Here is a 14238-nt window from a genome sequence, read left to right on the forward strand (position 1 = left end):
TGTCTTTGCACTTTATTTGGGGCTTAGGGTACTTTTGGTATTTCATATTCAACTCTATAACACATTAACCTCTTTTTTGTCCTAAACTTATATGTTAGCCTCCAACCTCTTTTTTGTCCTAAACTAAACTCATATGTAAGCCTCATCCACTTGATCTCAAGATCTAAGGTTCGATTTCTGTGAACGACACTTATTGAGAAAGAAACTTATAAGAAATTAGTTCTTTATCCAAAAATGTTAGAAAATATCATTGGTAATATAAAAAACTTTATATATTTTTGTTTCTCATTGATTCAAAAAATAAAATATATTAATTTTATATTTTTTAATCAATAGAAATAAAAAGGTACATAAACTAATACTTCGGGTAGAAGATGTGACCTACTATATACCTTGTTTCTAAGTATGAAGAGGGGTGCATGTGGAAATTCTTATTTGTTTTGGGTGCTATGTTACTTAAAAGTTTTCTTATTAGTCATTTTTTATGGTAAGCATATAAGTTTTTGTCTATTTTTATATTATTTAGTTATTTAGTGAGTTGAAAATGGTAGTAATATAAACAACATTAATTAGTGTTTGCTCTCTCTCTGTCTTGTTATTGTTCCATTAATAGAATATAAATTGTCATAAGCTAATGTGTTGATAATATGTGGATGAGTTTAATGTAAGGGTTAAGTTAACTGGTGTAATATTTATGGATTATAAAATATTTATACATAGTTGATATATCATTTACCATTATTTGTATTGTTTTTACGATAGTGAATAATAATTAGAAATGATATATTTACAATGTATATAAGTTTTACACCATTAGTACATTCTCTAAGTTAATTTGTTATGTAATTTGTGGAGTGAAGAACATTTATGCCACTTCACATTTTATATATTTCTTTGCAAACTAAATAGTGCAATATCGACGCATTGTTATTGTAATATTTATATATAATTTATACAATAATATTATTTATTTGTATTACTTTTATTAAAAATCAACGAAAATTAAATATGATTGATATGATAAATTGACAATATAAAAAACTTTTCTAAATATATTTTTTCCTCATAGTCCACCATTGAACATAACCATTAGTCACCATCCTATAAAAACCACAACAAAAACTCTTCATTACTCACCATTATTTAATTGCAAGCTTATATTTGAATTGCATGATTAAAAAATTATGTTTTTCTCTTATTGTTTTGCATGATGTGTTGGGTTTTATTTTGCTTTGAATGTTGATATGAAGATTAAAATGATTTTAATATATAGTAGTTTATAAAATGACCATGAAAAACCATTGTAGTGGAGATTATGGGAACTTTGTGCATTTGGCTTACCTGGTCAGAAATAAAGGGATAAGTTCATAGCTTTGGATCAAATGATAAGTTTAGTTTCAATTATTTGATCCAACCCAAAATTCAATTGATTTAAATAATGATTAAAAGCTAAATGTATTGCATAAACAATGTGGCCATAGTGATTATTTTTTTACCAGCTATAGTCTAGTACATTGTTGCATCCCTTACTTAGAGATTACTAAAAAATAAACCCGATTTTTAAATGATGAAATAAAATGAAATTTTGTATTTAAGAAATGAAAAAATAGTTATCAACCCAAATAATCTAAACCATTATTTGAAGGTTTTGTTTTTGATAGAATTTGAGGGCTAAAAATAAGAGAGAGAAAATGTATGTAGCGTCTCTGCATCATTCATTATTAATATTTAATTATCACTAATTCTTCACAAAAATACAGCTAAATGATAAATGATGGTTTAACTGTGTATAAATTTTTATACTAATAATACATTATCTTAAAAAAAAAAATGGCATTACTCCATCTTTCATTATCAAGCAAACTTCAATCACTCCCACCAATTACCCATCAATACATAAGATAAATGCACAGCCCAAAGGTTTAATTACAACCAAATAAATGTAGAATGTAATATCTATATATTATTAGTGTAAATATTTATATATATGTACATTTATATATATATATATAAATATATTGAGTCAGCTCATGAACATAACAAGTCAAACTATATTCAACTCAAGTTCAGCTCATTTATTTAACGAGCTCAATTTTTAGCTCAAGTTCAACTCGTTTGGTTCATGAACCAAGTTTATCAATTTAAATAACGAATCGAGTTTCGAACGAATACCGAGTTGGTTCGGTTCATTGCCAGCCCTAGTTTTGTGTTTTAAAATCATAAAAATCAAAACTACATTTCATATTAATTTTTATGTGGTTTTCAAAAGTTATTATTGAACTTATAATTTATTGGGGTATTTACATCCTCTATTATGTTGCCACAACAACCTAAATTGTCATAAACATACTAAAGCATTCTCTTGGAGACATTGCACAAGGCTTCCATTACATTATAATATCTTTATATAGGAAGACACATAGTGTTAGATTTTATAAAATTAACATAACAAATTTTTTTTTGACCAATAACACATTGATCTAGTAGTGTAAGACCATGTTAGATTTCAGGATAACCAAAAGGTTAATGGTTTGATTACTGAGAGCGATACTTGTTGAAAGGGGCAACCACATGCATCGAAAGAGATTAATTCCTTATCCTAAAAGTGAGAATATACATTTGGTAGTACCAAACAAAACATATGAAAGATAAATATTGACTCTCTTTTGTTTAAAAAGTCAAACATAATTAAAAATGAATAATAAATGATACTGTACAGTGTAAAAACTCTTACACTGTCAGTGTATATATCATTTTCTCTTTTACCTTTGCTTATCATTCACTCAATGATGCCCACTCAATCGAGTCTAGGTCAGATTTAGGTTAAAAAATTAGATCCATATAATATTTACATCCAGGTAGGGGATAAACACGACCCGCACGACCCGTTCTATGATCATTCACTTATTATGTTTGTATGTATCTCTGTTCAGTTATATATAAATATATATACAGAGAGTAGTTAATCTATTTGATCGAAAGTATCATTGATTCTTTAATATTTTCATCATATATACATGATTAACAAAATATATACATATACCACTTCATATGCCAAATCACATCACCATAATAATAAGTAAAATAATAAGAAAACTTTACCTAAAATAGATATGCATTATATTTAATCGAGTGTAGATCAAGTTCAAAAGTTGTCCTAATTGATATTCACAGTTGAGTTACCTTCAGATCTAAGATCGAATATTAGTTCAAAAAATAACCTTATCAACATTTAGAATTGGGTAAGAGACAAATCGTAACCGACCCAATCGGACTCATGTTCACCCTTAACCCAATAAATTCACCTAAAAAATGTCCCATTTTTTAATGTATGTTTGTCCTTGTACTCCTCTTTTTCACTTCTCATGTACTTGTGTAATGGACCATGACAACATAACTTTTCACCCATAGGATAGGAAACTCCTCTCTTATGTCCAAAACAGTCCACACAATAATTTCAAAAAAACCAAACAACATGCCCACACATAAAAAACCATTCTTTTTTACTTCATCTGTTATACACTCATGTTTTCTTCTTTCCTCTGCCTCCAATAGATTCTTCCCTCCTAAGCTTTTGATCCTTTATCAAACATTAAAACCCTAGATTTTCTCTTTCCTTTCAAATTATTCATTCTGTGAGTTCTAAACAGACCATACTCAAAATTCTCCTTTTTTTTTTTTTCTGTTTCTATTACATTCCCACCTCAATTCTCTGACCCTTTGATTTCTTGAACACCTCCTGCTGTTAAAAATCCAATTTTTTGACGTGGGTATTTGAGAAATTTTCACCCTTTGTTCTTTGATCACGAATGGGTATGGTCTAGTTTATGCTCAGAAACATGTTTTGTCTCTAAAAGAACGATTTTTTATTGATTGAATTCAAAAGGGTTGGTTTGTTTTTGATTTGTTATGTTATTTGATGGACATTTTCTTTGTTGCCAAACAGTTTTGAAGTTGCAGCAGCAATGTCTGATGACATGCTGATACATTTCTCTTCAAACTCTTCTAACCAATCGGATCAGTCTCTGCCTACAAAGATTGCAAAGCTGGAAGCTCGAATGGTGGGAAAGGGTTCTTCCAATGTTTCTCATCAGTCAACTTGGACCACTCTTCCTTCTCCAGCTGGGAAATTTCTAGGAGCTGCTGAGGTTTTGGTTGAACCATCTACTTCTAGTGATTCTGATGATGACGTGAGTTTGGTAATTTAGAAGCTCCTTTGTTGCGATTTGATTCGGTGGTGACGTGTTTACTTATAAATTATAATCTTTCTATGGTTTTGGATTATTGGATATGATAAATGTATGTGATATATTTTGTGTTCATTGTTTCCTATGTTGCATGAATATGTGTCCGGTACCCGTTATGGATATAGGTATGAGATACAACATTTTTGAAAACTCCAAGGCATAGAATGGATACACAATATGATTAGGTATATATGTTCAAATTTTGCACTAGCTGAGGATGCACAGGTCTTAGGATGAGTTGAAACCCAAAACCAGCTGAAATGTCAAGATGATAGACTAAATACATGACTTAGATTCAATATTATGATGTGGTTAAGAAGAAAAATCCGTAATTTCCAGCCCAAAATGACATAGTTTTGAAACAATTTTCACGAAAGGAGTACCTAAGTGCACCAGCACTTGGTATCGGGTACATCACCTTCTTTGAAGCACCCATGCAACGTAGATTAGTTTTGTTGTTTGTTGGCACAAAGATAGTCAATTCTATGTGTTTATTAATGATCTAGAAAATGAGTAGGTGTTTTATTTGTTTCCCTTTTTTGTTTAACTGGATTGATTAGATTTCCTTCAAGTGATTCTCATGAGCGCTCTTAGCATGGTTATGACTTATTTGCCTGGCTGGGGTTTTCCATGTTTGACTTGCGTTTTCAATCTATCTATGGTTTTAAATTATTGGTTGTGATAAATGGATGTTGTATTGTGTTAATTGTTTCTGTTACTGTTTTTTAGTGGACAATAAGGTTGTCAACATTATGTCTTTATTAAAGATCTATAAAATCAGTTGACGTATTGCTATATGTCCTTTGTTGAACTGAATTAATTAGATTGTCGTTATCTTCATATTTATATTCCAGAATGGTGGGGAATTCTTAATACAAGCCAACACAGCGAAGCGCCTAAAACGTGAAGAACATGCTGACTCTAATGTTTTTGAGCGTGTTGAGGTTAGTTTTTGTCAGACGACTCAAACTTGGTATACTCTTTTAGTGATAGAGTAGCTGCATCTCATGTTGAACGTACAGTAACTCACTGGAAAAATTGCCTCCTTTTTGGTTTAATTTTAAATGTTATGTTGTTGTCATCTTATGGTACTAATATTTTGAGGATTTTAACACTTGTTATAAGTGTTGCTCTTTGTTTATGTAATTGTTCATCTGGTTGATTCCAACTGAAAAGATTTATATATCAGGTTGTTACTGATGGAAGACAAATTAGTTTGGAGGCTGCGGAGACAAAAGCTAATGTTGATGTGAATAGAAAAAAACCTGGTCGTGGAAGAGGCGGTTCTGGTTCAAGCAGAGGCCGCGGTTCCCGAGTTAATGATCAGACCAGAACTCAGATTCCTCCTCCAGCTGTTTTGGCTTCAAATGGTCAGATTGATAATGTACGCTCCTTTTCTCTTGACATTCGTTCTTTATTGTAATTATCACTTGCCAGTATCAGTTTTAAAATTTAATCTGTTCTTTACCGTTGCCGTTACATCTATAGTCTATAACATGATTGCATGCACAGTCATTGTTGTTATGTCTTTAATTGATTATAATGGAGACCAGAAGTTGAAACCTCTTAGGTGAGGGTACAAGGAGCTGATCGTATTTTCTGTAACCTGTAGCTGAAAGGAAAGTTCGTTATATTGCATTTAATGTTCAAAGGGATATTATTAATGTTCGAATAAACGTGTGTGTATCACACTTGGTACTAGGAGTCTTGGAGTATACTTATTGTTTTTTAGTTGAACTTGACACTTTGAAAACATATTAAACTTATTATTTTGAATTAGACACGTTTTTTATGTGAACTTGACACTATAAAAGTGTTTGCTATTTTTTACTAAAAAAACCGAACCAAACTGGACCGAAACCACAAATTTTGGGTGGGATTTCTTAATGCAAATCAACCAAACCACATGTTATTTATGTCTTTGGATCGGATGACTTTTTGCCTAAAAATCGATCCAAACCAACCACGAACACCCCTGTTGCATTAGTCTCAAGTGCCTTTTATTATGTTGTTTTTTAAGTGAGAGTCTCGTGCACTAGGCCACCTTTTTTAAGTGGTTACACATAGACAATGCAGTGTTTTATTAATCATTTTCTGTATTCTCAGTTTGGAAGGTTCTATTTTGTATAAGAGTCTATATGCAACTTTTAGCTCTACCAGTTAAGCAAATTGGCGTCTTTTATGATTCCTATGAATGGACTACTCTCAATTTTAGGAATGACAAATTTTCATATGTACTCCTTGATTGTTCCCTATAAAGCTCATGTTTGTTTGCAGGATGGAAGACTCAAAGGTCGGTTTCTTAGTGATAATTATGCTTCATTAGAGGTATCACTTCTGTTAAACTTGAGTTCCACTTGTGAATTTTATGGTTCGTAAAAGAATGTATGGATTTATATCAAAATAAATACAAGTTTGACAAAATGTTTTCATTTCTCCCTCCTCTAGCAGATCTCAGCAATTTTGATTTATATACCTCACCGATACTTTGACACTTCAATGTTGCTCTATTCTTTTATTGGTGACATTATTAGCTTTTAATTTTCAAAAATTTTCCTTATTGTATTTGGTCACTCACAATCTTAAATTAGGTGGAAGTTGCATCTTTACGTGCTAAAGTTGTTGCATTGGAGGAGGACTTGCGTAAATCCAAACAAGAGAACTCTGATTATCAGAACCTTTCTCGACAGTTAGAAACGGTATATGAACAATTGAAAATTTGCATTAAGAATATGAATCAGATGTCTGTTTTCTGAATTTATATTTGTGTCAAGTATTTAGATAATGTTCTAAATGTGTGGGTAGTTTGAAAACGTGTATAGAGTATTACTTATAAAATGCCTACAATAATTTTTTTTGACCCATATATATCAGTTAGTATCTAATCTGGCACTTAATTGATATATATTAAAGGAATGGAAATGCTAGTCCTTGAAATTGATATGAAGATATTTTTTTAACGCTTAATTTTGGCATGTGCAGGAACTGAAAGGCGTAACAGATCATGAACAACAAATGAAGCCTAAGGTGTGATTATTTTCAACTTTTGATTGCATAGCAATTGGATGTTAAAGTTTACTTCTTCATTCTATCACAACATTTCATCCCTAACAGTTCATGTTATTTAAAATGGATTGCACTGGATCATGAAGCACAAACACGACATGTAGACACTTCAAGGGTGGATGACTCTTACTTTACACTTAAGCTCACTTTAGAGGAGTCTTATCCTTTACCTTTTATCCATCCATGTGCAACCAAAACATTAAGGAAAGATCTAGTCTATCAAGAGCTTTCTCCTCCTTCTTGACTTTCTCAAATCTACCATAAATGTTTTCTAAACAGTCCTATCATCATTGAAGATGCCTAGTCGTTTTTTGGGCGTCGGCCAAAGTGTCCAAGCGGTGTTTTTCGTGTATTTGAGCACGTGCTGTATAGGTGTTGGAGGAGTGTTGAATGTCGAAAATGTGTCTGACACTTGGACACCTCAATAAAATAGAGGCGTCCCTGTTTCCAAGCCGGAGCCCTTGTGGTACATGCAATAGAGAGCATACACAAAATGTTGCTTGTACGTAACTTATATACACAATTCTTTAGGTAGGATGTGCATTGCATACTTAGTCTGATATATTAAGATCGAACCAGGAAGATTCTATCCCACCCGAATTGATGGGCATTAACTTGTTACTGTAGGCTTCCTGAATTACCTGATCACTGCAAAGAAAAGGATGATCAGAATGTTTAGGACACACGACTATACCCGTAACTTAGGGTTGAATGCTTAATTGGATTGGTAGTTTGTTTGAACTTCGAAGTTTCATCCCCTTGTGTGATTTGCGAATGGTGATAGGATCATATTGATGCATGAGTAATAGAAAAGAAAGGACAAGAACTCCTAGGTTGTATGCAGTTGATAACTTGATACACCGAGGATCATATTGACCATGTTGAACAATGAATTATATCAGTGATTGGCTTTACAGAATGAACTAGAAATCTTAAGAACTCCTTCAGCAAGGGGCGGGAAGGTTAATGAACATTCTTTGTGTCATGCATCAATCATGCCATCCTATATACATTTAATCCTTCTACTTTGCAGAGAACGAAGATAATATCTGATTTGCTGATATCAGTTTCAAAGGCTGAGAGACAAGAGACAAGGCTAAAAGTACGACAAGATTCATTGAGACTTGGAAATGTTGGTGTAATCAGGTAGGTATACATGGAACGTTGTCAGAGATTATTTTTCATATTTTCTTTTCATTTATTTTATTTGTTTGAGTATGAATTGTAGAGCTGGAACAGTCATATCTGAGACCTGGGAAGATGGTCAAGCATTGAAGGATCTGAATGCCCAGCTTGTATGTCTCATTTTCTTTCTCCCCGTTGTGGTGTTTTTTCTTATATTTTTTGTATGATACTGCTATTTAATTACTTATTGATTTAACTTGTATTAGTTCTTAAGGCATATGCAGCTGATTATACTTATGTGGCAGAAATTTTATTGTATAAACAGGGTGTTTGTTTGTTTGTTTGTTTTTTGCTAAAGTGATCTACTGTGGGCATTATCTTGTGTGTAGTTTACAACACTAAAGTTATCTTCTGTGTGAGTAATTTGGGTATTCCTTGCAAAGTAATATGCAAATTTGGGAGGACAAAAATGGGTTCTTCCTTATAACCTTATCAGTTAAGAGTTTTTACAAAGGATATAATTTTTGGCCCTGATTTACCCCTTAGTAATGGCCTGTGTCTGAACTAGCATGAGTATTTCAACCGAATTCTGAATCAATATATGATTTACACTTTACATCAAAGGTAAATTTGGAGCTCTTTGGCTTAGCCGCTTAGGTACTGAACGTGAGCGAGCTCGCTAGATTCATTGAAAATGACGTTTTTCATGGAGAAGTTTAAACATAATTTTTTGGAGAGAAGATTTAACCATGCTATTGATAATTGATTTTGGTAATACTGGTTTGGGAAAAAAAGTCCATGTAGATAAGACTAAAAGAGGCTGAAATTCAAAGTTCCTAGAATGCTTTCTATATAGATTTGCTCATACTACATTAGTATTCTTATGCATAATATGAAGTCAAACATCAAGGTTGGTTGTTTCTGATGGAACGTCAAACTTCATTGTTCATTTTAACTGTCAATCTATGGAGATATTTTTCTGTTTCATTTGCGAACAACAGAATTGTGTACCCTCCATATACTGTCTAAGATATAAATATCATCAATCTCGGACATTTTCTTTGCTTTAGTTGGATAGATGACGGGATACATCTTAAGGGTAGTATTTTTCCTTTTCTGTACCAAATGGCTATAGCACCAGGCATGTTATGTCAATGTTACCATAACATTTGTCTGGTAGTTTGTTTTGCAATTGAAAGCCTTTCCTATGACATATTGCATTAATAATAGCAAGATTTCATTTATCGATTGATTTTTTGCAGAGACAACTAATAGAAACGAAAGAGGCAATTGAACGGCAGCGCAAATTATTTAAGAAAAAACAACCCGGTACGATCAATTTACTTTTATCACTTGTCCTCCTAAAATTGGGGAGTAGGGGTTGAATGGATCAAATTTAGGATTGTCCTTGTACTTTTCCCTCCCCTTCCTCCTTAATTTATATCAGTTGTCCGTATGAGCGTACCATGGATCTTTATAAACCTGGACATTAAATGCTTTACATATTTACTGTTAATAGCCTTCACTATTTATTTGTTTCCAGATGCTATGCAAATCATGATTGTTCATATGTTCCTTAAGATGGCCCTGTGGACCTCATACTATCTTGTATTACATTATTATTCTGTTAACCGTGCTAATAGTTATATTTTATAAATCGTATTTGTTTTGGCTTTTTTCCCGGTTGAAGATAAGGGTGATGGAACAGATGCAGAGGCTGTATTAGCAGAAGATGTTCTCATTCACGATGAAATCTACAAGTCTCGACTAGCTAGTATTAAACGGGTAAGTTTCTACTTTTGTTTGTTTGATTATTCTCTTTCCTCTTTTATGTTTCTAATAGCAGGAAAAAACAGGAAGAAGAAACTATTCTGCGGGAGAGGGATCGTTATGAACTAGAGAAGGGGAAATTGACAAGGGAAATGAAACGCATACGGGATGAGGATGGTTCACGGTTTAACAACTTTCAGATTCTTAATCATCGTTATGCCCTTCTAAACCTTCTTGGAAAGGGAGGATTCAGTGAGGTTTACAAGGTCAGAGCTTTAATGAAGTATAATAACCACTTGATTATATTGATATCATTTTAGCAAATATCGTAAAATGTTTTGAGCTACCAAAACTAGAATCTAGGCAGTTCCTTTGCCTAATTGGCAATTATAAAAATATACCTTTTTGAAGTGATTTGAAGAAGTTTCTAGCAGGCTTTTGACTTGGTGGAGCATAGATATGTTGCTTGCAAGCTTCATGGTTTAAATGCTCAATGGAGTGAAGAGAAGAAACAAAGTTACATTCGACATGCAATTCGAGAATACAATATTCACAAGACCCTTATACATCATCACATCGTTCGTTTATGGGACATCTTTGAGATTGATCACAATACATTCTGCACTGTTCTAGAGTACTGCAGTGGTATATTTACACTTAACCATTTCATGGAGCTCATTATTTTGTTTGTTTTTTGTAAACTAGACTAGAAATATTTGATCCTGAATTACATTTTTTAATTTTGTTTCATTTCCTGTTTTGTCTTCCTATTCCTCCTCTTTTCTTCCAGGGAAGGATCTTGATGCTGTCCTTAAAGCAACACCTATATTACCTGAGAGGGAGGCGAGAGTAATTCTAGTTCAGGTTTTTCAAGGTCTTGTTTACATGAATAAAAGGACTCAGAAGATTATCCATTATGATTTAAAGCCTGGAAACGTTCTGTTTGACGAGCTTGGTGTTGCCAAAGTGACTGATTTTGGTCTTAGTAAGATAGTGGAGGATGATGTGGGATCCCAGGGTATGGAACTTACATCTCAGGGTGCTGGAACATATTGGTAAGTGGTGAAGATCGCTGCTGTTTTTTTAATGATGGTGAAGATCATTGTTAATGATATTTAAAATCTGAAATGGTCCAAATTTGTAGGTTTCAAACTGCACTCTTATCGTCCTATGTCGTTGAGTTGCATTAAAACGATAATTTAGTAATTTGTTGGAGCTATGCATATGCTAAGACTTCCTTAGAGTCTAGCTTTTGGGAAAAAAAGAAGTGCTTTACCTTTATACTTTTAATATACTAGTTATACTTGATTTGAAGCAAAGCTGTTGATACCATTACTAGTGAACTAGTTGTTTTTTTTGCCTGGTATTACACAATAAAACAGTGCACTAATTCCCTTGTTAATATCTGATAGTTAACTGCACCAGGTTATACTAGATGAGCATATGCATACACGCTTAGATGGTATTTAGATTCTGTCTGACGTAGTGTACCACTTGGTTAGCTGGATCTCATTGACGATTCTTCTCGTGCATCATTCATATGAATCTTTATCTAATTAAATATAAACGAATTATTTGTCATATGTGTAGAGTGTGTGAATGTAGTATGAATGTTATCAACTTTTTTTAATATTTATATCTCCTATTTTCATGTGCATATTGCAGTTGTGAGTGTTTGAGACACTCATGCAAATCTAGCATCTTTTTCTTTCAATCAACATGACTTCAACTTCAATGCTCCTTATCACGTATTCATGAGTGCTTTCAATGTTTTATTTGGGAAGCCTCTTTATGCCTTCTTGTTTTCTCTTTTGAATTTGCAGGTATTTGCCTCCTGAATGCTTTGAGCTTAGCAAGACACCTCTTATATCATCAAAGGTCAATAACATACTATGTCGTAAATCATGAACTTTTTTTGATATGTTTTTGGTCATCGATTCTTAGTCATTTTGGTCAAAGGATATTTCACTTTAACAAGTGCTATGATGGTTGGGAATTGGGATTGTGCATAGAACTAAGTCTCAGATGACCACATTATATGTATTCTTTTGGTTTGGCGCTTGTCTTTTCTGACTAATGTTCATTGAAACAGGTTGATGTCTGGTCTGCTGGTATTTTGTTCTATCAAATGCTCTTTGGACGACGTCCTTTTGGGCACGACCAATCACAAGAGAGAATACTTCGTGAAGACACAATCATTAAGGCACGCCGAGTTGAATTTCCTTCTAGGCCTACTGTTTCCAATGAGGCAAAGGTGAGTTGTACCCTTCTTTCTCATAATTGCTGCCAATGGTTGATTGTTCTTTATCCTCCTTTCATTACTATTATGCTTCTTGTAGGTATATAACATGTTAGTTACAAAAATAACTTCAACATTCATCATTATTCCATGTGCAAGTGCAATTACCCCTCATAATCTGAGTGTACAATTTCCCTCCATTTCACAATTCTATTAAAAATGATGAACACATTTGATAGTTAAGATGATAATTTGATGGGGGTGACTTGCACATAAAGTAAAGCAGAAGTTTTTTTTTGTTTTTAAATTTGACCCTTCTAAATGATACTGTGTCACGGTTTCGAATCTTGGAAACAACCTTTTCGTTTGTGGGGGTAAGATTATATATACATCTATCCTCCTCAGACCCACTAAGTAGGAGTCTCGTACAATGGGTCGTCCTTTTTTTAATATGTCAATGCCACAACCACAAAAGTAGTTCTTATGCTTGAGTATGGTGCTACATTTCTATCTGAATTCCCCTTTTAACTTTCCAATGAAAACGTTTTAGACTAAGTAAGGTTGTCTTTTCCATTTAAGAGCTAATTTATGTTACTGTTATAACAACCAAACCTTTATACCACTAGGCAGGATCGACTACATTGATCGAACACACCATAATGCTCTATTATATATGTTCATTGACAAAACATTTATGTGTATTGTTATCTACAATTTTTTGTCAGGATTTGATTCGGCGGTGTCTGACATATAATCAGGCTGACAGACCAGATGTATTAACCATTGCTCAAGATCCATATCTCACTTACTCAAAGAAGTAACAGTGTTTATTGAAATGGCTTTGTTTCCAAGCCTCCATGGACCAAGAATGAATCATATCATTTTCTAAGTTCTAACTGAAGTCAGCACCAATGTATTCTCAGATTTTTGTACAGGTTGTAAAAATTGTGATATTTTCACAAAGAGAGTGTTTCTTCTACTCCAAAAGAAACTCAGCATTTATCTTTTTGTTTCAGAATATGAGAGGAAAAGGCTTAACCTCTTGATATCTAAGGGTTCAATTGCATTTTAAAGTGGAAAGAAGGAAAATGGAAGGTTTCAGTATCATTTTAAAAATGTATTTCACGAGTTTCTCTTCTTTTCTCTCTAAAACTCAACTTGCAAATCGACTCTACAAATTCAGAACTTGAAATGTATAGATACTGGCAACTAAGGATTTTAATGATTTTCAATTAGTTATTTTTTCTTCATGTTCAAGAAAAATATAAAAAAAACAAGAAACAATACCCTTACAAAATTTACATCAATAAACCACAATAAACCTTGCTAAACTCCTATCCTTATGCATATGGTTAAAAGAACCCTTACCTTAGGTTATATTTAGAAGTTACGAAAGAACGGAAATGAGAGATATCAAAGGGCTAGGAATGAGAAATGAAGGCAAATCAACTTAAAACCTCTATCTTATTTAGGAGTATGAAATTTAGATGAGAGGAGAGTAAATCAATGACAACGTAAGAATATTTTAATATTTTTCTTTTAAAAATGTAATTAACAATGAAAAATATACAACATTTTTTTTTTTCCTTATGTATCTTGATATTAGGGGAATTGATGAATTGAAAATAGGTACGTGAAGGATTTTAGAGGACTTCATAAACCTTTCAAAATCTTCTCTTTTTCATCTAACTCTCAAACAAGAGAAAAACTTTCTAAAGTTATTAATTCTCTTTCATTCCCCTCCAAAGTCGAACTCTCAAACATTGTCTTACATGTATTTGAAAGGAGCCT

General features: G+C 32.8%; 1 protein-coding gene across 2 annotated transcripts; it reads left to right on the forward strand.

Annotated features, from left to right (window-relative positions):
• Positions 3376–13496, forward strand: LOC109340866 (serine/threonine-protein kinase TOUSLED-like). 2 transcript variants are annotated; one of them, XM_019578632.1, is made up of 17 exons: positions 3376–3813; positions 3947–4199; positions 5102–5191; positions 5437–5631; positions 6525–6575; positions 6839–6946; positions 7230–7274; positions 8347–8459; positions 8542–8608; positions 9701–9767; positions 10129–10223; positions 10295–10474; positions 10643–10853; positions 10999–11263; positions 12032–12086; positions 12301–12462; positions 13173–13496. In XM_019578632.1, the coding sequence occupies exons 2-17, from the start codon at positions 3966–3968 to the stop codon at positions 13266–13268; spliced, it is 2034 nt and encodes a 677-aa protein (XP_019434177.1). In that variant the 5' UTR covers positions 3376–3813; positions 3947–3965; the 3' UTR covers positions 13269–13496. The 2 variants fall into 2 exon arrangements, with proteins under 2 accessions (XP_019434177.1, XP_019434184.1); XM_019578639.1 differs by having other exon boundaries at positions 3377–3813; positions 3947–4190.

This window comes from Lupinus angustifolius, chromosome LG02 (assembly GCF_001865875.1).
Source record: "Lupinus angustifolius cultivar Tanjil chromosome LG02, LupAngTanjil_v1.0, whole genome shotgun sequence".
Classification (NCBI taxonomy): domain Eukaryota; kingdom Viridiplantae; phylum Streptophyta; class Magnoliopsida; order Fabales; family Fabaceae; genus Lupinus; species Lupinus angustifolius.

What these genes read in the sequence shown, in the direction of transcription:
- LOC109340866 (XM_019578632.1), top strand. Translation starts at nt 3,966, where the DNA reads ATGTCTGATGACATGCTGATACATTTCTCTTCAAACTCTTCTAACCAA. An exon ending in GACTAGCTAGTATTAAACGG is followed by an intron (nt 10,224 to 10,294) that starts GTAAGTTTCTAC and finishes AGGAAAAAACAG; the next exon opens with GAAGAAGAAACTATTCTGCG. An exon ending in CACCTCTTATATCATCAAAG is followed by an intron (nt 12,087 to 12,300) that starts GTCAATAACATA and finishes TCATTGAAACAG; the next exon opens with GTTGATGTCTGGTCTGCTGG.